Source organism: Mandrillus leucophaeus, unplaced genomic scaffold (genome assembly GCF_000951045.1).
Source record: "Mandrillus leucophaeus isolate KB7577 unplaced genomic scaffold, Mleu.le_1.0 Scaffold420, whole genome shotgun sequence".
Taxonomy (NCBI): domain Eukaryota; kingdom Metazoa; phylum Chordata; class Mammalia; order Primates; family Cercopithecidae; genus Mandrillus; species Mandrillus leucophaeus.
This window is the reverse complement of record NW_012104477.1, coordinates 297,648-303,651: the sequence shown is the minus strand read 5'-3', so window position 1 is coordinate 303,651 and position 6,004 is coordinate 297,648. Positions and strand designations below refer to the sequence as shown.

Genomic DNA, 6,004 nt, shown 5'->3' with positions numbered 1-6,004 from the left:
AAAAAAAAAAAAAAAAGAAAAAAGAAAAATGAAAGAAAGAAAGAGGTCTAATACAGAACATAAAACTTCAATGGTGCTTTAAAAAGGCTTAGCAAGCTAGAGAAAGATTTCATGAGAATTTTCTTAGGAATTAAGAATTTAAGGCCATGTGCAGTGGCTGACACCTGTAATTCCACACTTTGGGAGGCCAAGGTAGGCGGATCACTTGAGGTCAGGAGTTCGAGACCAGCCTGGCCAACATGGTAAAACCCCGTCTCTACTAAAAATACAAAAAAAAAATCAGCTAGGTGTGGTGGCGAGTGCCTGTAGTCGCAGCTACTCAGGAGACTGAGACACGCAAATCGCTTGAACCCAGGAGGCAGAGGTTGCAGTGAGCTGAGATTGTGCCACTGCACTCCAGCCTGGGTGACAGAGCAAGACTCTGTCTCAAAATAATAATAATAATTTAATTAAAATTTACAATATACACAATTATCCCCCTTAAAAACAAGTTCTGAAACAAATAAATTTGTATGTAAATTTGATATTTTAAATGAAAATTGTACCCTATTTCTTACCCTCTATCCACCCCTAGATATATCTATCATGCTTTCCCTGGGCATGTATTGCTGTATCTGTAGGTCATACAGACAGGGCTAATAAAGTCAAGCAACTTTGTAACACAATCTTGCAAGCTAGGATAGTTTCACCAATCCATGGCAAAGATGTCTAGGTAAGCTCTGACTCACTCTGCTGGCAATGACAGAATTTTGGAAAAGACAGCAGGTGCGAGCAGCCAGGTTCCATAGGCCTCTTCTTAGCAGGCGTTCCACACAGCGCTCCACGGATATCAGGGAGAGATGTGAGACCTTCCCATTTAGGTGCAAGCAGAACAATTCATTCTTACAGACAGCCACATCCTGAATATCTACAAAAACCACAGGTGTGAACATACAAAACATTAACCAAATATCCCTTACAATTTTAAAAGGGTTGAAATTATTCTAATAAATTCATTTCTTATGTAGGGTTTGGCTTGACTGAATTTCATCTCTATTTTTGTACTTGCAGTTCAATGAAGAAATCATATTTTAGAAACTATTCTAAAAAGATCAAGAATAAAAGATGTGAAGAAAGAACTTTCTCTCTCTGACCTAAAGTCTTATGTTTTAAAATGCTGCTTTCTGTGAAAAGGAATTGGGACATTAAAAGAGGATAATCTACATTAGAGGCCACACTATAAGGTCCCTGAGCATTACAACCTGGTCCTCAATGAACGGATTTTAACACAGTATGTAAATCAATATACAGTTAATGAGAAAATATCTGCCTTCAAGAAAGTATCTGTCTCGGCAGAGTATCCTGAAAGGACTTAAACGACTAGTTTTCAAGGGACATACTTAAGAAATTTAAGCCACAAGAAAATCACTGTTGATGAGACCAGTAAGTAATGATTTCTTTCTCTCTCTCCTTTTTTGGTTTTTACAAAAGTAGAAAAAGAACCAAAAAGTCAACATATAGTCTCTACTGAGCAGCAATGGTAAAAAAGCTAGATTTCCCCCACTTCTGGTTTTAACCCAAAGAATGTAGAGACTGATTTTCTGTCTCAGTCACATATGATGGCTGTTGCTCCCACAAAAACAATTTGAACGCCAAACTATAAAGATACAAAATGGGAACCAAAGCAAGACTTCTGGCAGGGACAAAGACTCAGCGCAATAGAGGGACAAATAACCTGTTTGTTTCTTTTCAGCAGTTACTAATGAAAATTACACTTAAAATTACTCATGAAAACTGGAGGACACCATGTTAAGTGAAATAAGCCAGGAACAGAAAGTTAAAGACTACATGTTCTCATTTATATGCAGAAGCTAGAAAACATGTGATCTCACAGAAGAAGAAAAGCAGAACAGAGGTGACAAGATTCTGCAAGCGTAAGAGGAAGGAGGAGACAGGGAAAAGACTTGTTAAAGGATACAAAATCACAGCTAGATAGAAGGAATAAGTTCTACTGTTCCATAGCATTGTAGGATGACTATAGTTAATAACAATATATGTTTTCAAAGAGCTAGAAGAATAATGAATGTTCCCAACACAAAGAGCTAATAAATGTCTAAGATGATAGATATGCTAACCACCCTGATCTGATCAGGGTACACTATACACTGCATATATTGAAACATCACTATGTACCCCGTAAATATGTAGAATTATTATGTGTCAATTAAAAAATAAATAAAATTACTCATGAAAAAATAAATAGCTGAATACAAATTCACAAATGCATGTTTAGGAAGTACCTTACAATGGGAAACATCTACGGTCAATCTTTAAAAGAAACGTGACTGGACGCAGTAGCTCACACCTATAATCATACACGCTTGTAATCCCAGAACTTTAGGAGGCCAAGGCCAGCAGATCACCTGAGGTCAGGGGTTCGAGACCAGCCTGGCCAACATGGCGAAACTCCTTCTCTACTAAAAGTAGAAAAATTAGCCAGGTGTGGTGGTACATGCCTGTAATCCCAGCTATTCAGGAGGTTGAGGCAGGAGAATCACTTGAACCCAGGAGGCCGAGGTTGCTGTGAGCCAAGATCGCACCAGTGCGCTCCAGCTGGGTGACAGAGCAAGACTTTGTCTCAAAAAAAAAAAAAAATCCTATTTTTCTACTTCTTAAATTACAAGAGAATGCTCCTACAATAATCTAATTTTCATAAGCATGAGATTAAAAATTACATAAAGAAAAATTTAATTACCTTTGACTTCACTCCAAAGAAGAACTTGAACATTCTGAGGAATGAAAATATAAATTCCTCTTTCTGTCCAAGTCAGCACACAATGCTCACTGCAAGAGAATAAGTCAAGAGAATTCGAGTGTGCTAGGACACAAAAGTTTAAATTCCCTGAATTCAGATCCTTGCATTAGCTATTAAAGTACAATCAGACTGTAGAAAGAAAACACAAGAGAGATCCATCTAATTGAGTCCTAACAACTCCTTTCTGTCTGTAACAACAGTCCACTAATAAATAGCGTAAAATGATACCAAATTGGGAAAATTCAGACATATATACTAGATATTTTCCAGAAAAAGAAAAGGGTCAGCTGGGTGCAGTGGCTCTCACCTGTAGTCCCAGCACTTTGGGAGCCCAAGGTGGGTGGATCACTTGAGGTCACGAGTTTGAGACTAGCCTGGCCAACATGGTAAAACCCTGTCTCTACTAAAAATACAAAAATTAGCCAGGCGTGGTGGCATGTGCCTGTAATCCCAGCTACTTGGGAAGCTGAGGCAGGAGAATCACTTGAAACCAGGAGGTGCAGGTTGCAGTGAGCCAAGATTGTGCCACTGCACTCCAGCCTGGGCAACAGAGAGAGAGGAAGGAAGGAAGGAAGGAAGGCGGGCAGGCAGGCAGGCAGGCAGGCAGGCAGGCTGGTATTTGGAAAAAGAAAAGCTTAGGTACCTTTACCTGACGTTTGTTAAAGCAGCTGAACTTTCCATACTGGACATGATAGGGGCACATTAAATCAAAGACTAACATCTTACTGCCAATCATTACTCTAGTGAGCCACTTTTAGGAACAGTAATATTTTGATGTTGTTAGTTGTGTGTGGGCAACAAAAGGCTGAGTACTCCTGGTCAACAATGTGCCAGGAGCTTTATTAAAGGCTCTGTCTATATTACCTAACTTTGTAGAAGCCAATCCAGGTAGATACACTATTCTTATTTTATTAAAAAGAGAAAAAGCTAAGGCTCAGAGAGATAAAATAATATGCCAAAGGCCATTCAGCACGAAATGTAGAAGACTCGGAATTTACACCAAGGATAGTCTGGCTCCAAAACCTGGACTTTTTTCCTGGGTAACACAGAATCTACTTCCTCCTCCACTTATCTTCACTAACCTACCCACTATTATCTGGAATCCTAACTATTCCACTTAACTGAATTCTCAAAAAGTCACAGATTCCCAAACTGCCAAACCCAATAACCCTTCATCACTTCCCATTTTCTTAACCCCAAGAAGAAGACAACCCGGCTAACTGTTCTCTGCTTCTTGAACCCCACCTCCTGGGGCTCTAGGACACTGCCTTTTCTTGGTTCTCTTTCTCTCCAGTTCTCTGGTACTCTCTCATCTTTTTCTATACTTACTCATACAAATTTATCTCATATATTTCATTTACTCTCTCAAGGCTGCTACTATTTTTTATATACCACTGGTATATACCACTGGTATATAAAAAAAAATCTCCACTTCCTAATGCTGGTCAGGACATTCTCCAACTTACAATGTTCTTAATCTAGCCACCTCTCAAGGATCAGAAGTTCTACTTCCCTCTGAAATCCTCCCTTACAGCCCACAGCACTCACCCTATTTCTTGCACTCAACCTATTTCTTACACTTTGCTCATATGGCACTAAATCATGCACTGCACTGTCACAACTCTTACTTATTATTGTTGTTAAACTTTTTGGAGAAATAAATCCCATCTCTCCAATAAATTATAATCTTAAGAACAGGGACCATATTTCTTTTTCCTTTATGTTTCCAAGAATACTAAAAATGGTTCCATGTGTCTATGAAACTAACTGATTTTTAACAGGAGTTGAGTACTCATGTAAGTGTTAAACATTTTGTCAATATGAAAGACCCGATCACTATCCCTACAGGATAGTAATCTTTGTCATAAAATGCAAGAAATGGTCAGAATCTTAATCCAAAGTCAAATTGAGAAGGCTGCCTTCAAGAGTCAGAGGAGAAAAAAAAAGGAAGGGGTCCAGAGGATCTCTGAGAAAGAGATACAGGATCATAATTTTGATACTGAACCTGACATTGAGCTTGGAAAACTCCTTAGGAATTGCAACCTAGATTAGATGGGGGGCTGGGGACGGGAACTTAGATAAAAGCTGATACTTGTAATTTATACATTCCTCATCCCCTTATCCCTACACTGATAATAAATGGGGACACAAACCTAAGAGGATTGTTTTAAAGTTCGAGAAAGTAATACCAATGTGCCTGAAAGGAAACAAAGTGCATAAGGATGCCCCCTCTGGGATGTATGGGTTGCAACAGTAAAAGTCCCACAGGGCACAGTGTACAAATGAAAAAAATAAATAAACAGGAATGAAAAGAAGCCCTCCTCTTCATGTTTTTGAAACAACTCTTTGTTGAATTCACTATCATTTGAGAGTTTTCTATGTGTCTAGCACTGCCCATAGAAAAGGAGTTGACAATCTGATGCTGGGATGCATATTCATAATACAATAAGAGTGGCAATGATAAAGGAATGAATATGGTTTGACAACAGTACATGCACAGGAACAGGCTGTCTAATGTAAGCCTCTTGGAGGAATCAGCAGAGGTTTCAAAGCGGCATTAATTGTTGCTTTAGCTGAGGAACAGGCAGAGTCAGATCATCAAAGGTTTTGTCAACCATGGTAGGGACTGTGAGCAGGAGCTTTAAATAGCTACAGTCAAAAGAATAACTACCAGGAGAGCTAAGTGTATTGTGGCCCGACTACTAGAAAACATACTCTTGGGTACTTTGGGAGGCCAAGGCAGGTGGATTGCCTGAGCCCACGAATTCGAGACCAGCTTGAGCAACAAGGTGAAACCCTGTCTCTACTAAAATATAAAAAATTAGCCAGGGGTGGTGGCGTGCACCTGTGAGTCCCAGCTACCTGGGAGGTTGAGGCAGGAGAATTGCTAGAACCTGGAAGGCGGAGGCTGCAGTAAGCCGAGATCGCACCACTGCACTCCAATCTGGGTGACAGAGCAAGACTCTGTCTCTAAAAAAAAAAAAAATACTCTTGGGTAAGGGACTTCCCAACACCCTGCACATCACATCATAGTCAACAAATATTTATTAAGTATCTATCACATGCCAGGCATTAGGCCAAGCATTGAAAAAATAATAGTGAACAAAACAGAAATAAAGCCCTCATGGAGCTTACTGTCTAGGGTAAGATGTGTATAAATACTATATTAATATGTAATTATATTAAATATTATATTAGAAATGTTTATGT

The 6,004-nt window shown here is 39.2% G+C and overlaps 1 protein-coding gene across 3 annotated transcripts in view; it reads right to left on the bottom strand.

Annotated features, from left to right (window-relative positions):
• The window catches only part of HPS5 (Hermansky-Pudlak syndrome 5), a 44,552-nt gene that overhangs the window by 19,919 nt on the left and 18,629 nt on the right, over window positions 1–6,004 (bottom strand). For all 3 annotated transcript variants that reach the window (XM_011992922.1, XM_011992924.1, XM_011992923.1), the window contains 2 exons: window positions 2,735–2,823; window positions 729–907 (listed from right to left, as the gene is read on the bottom strand). In XM_011992922.1, the coding sequence (XP_011848312.1) occupies window positions 729–907; window positions 2,735–2,823 (268 nt within the window). The remainder of the gene's footprint in view (window positions 1–728; window positions 908–2,734; window positions 2,824–6,004) is intronic.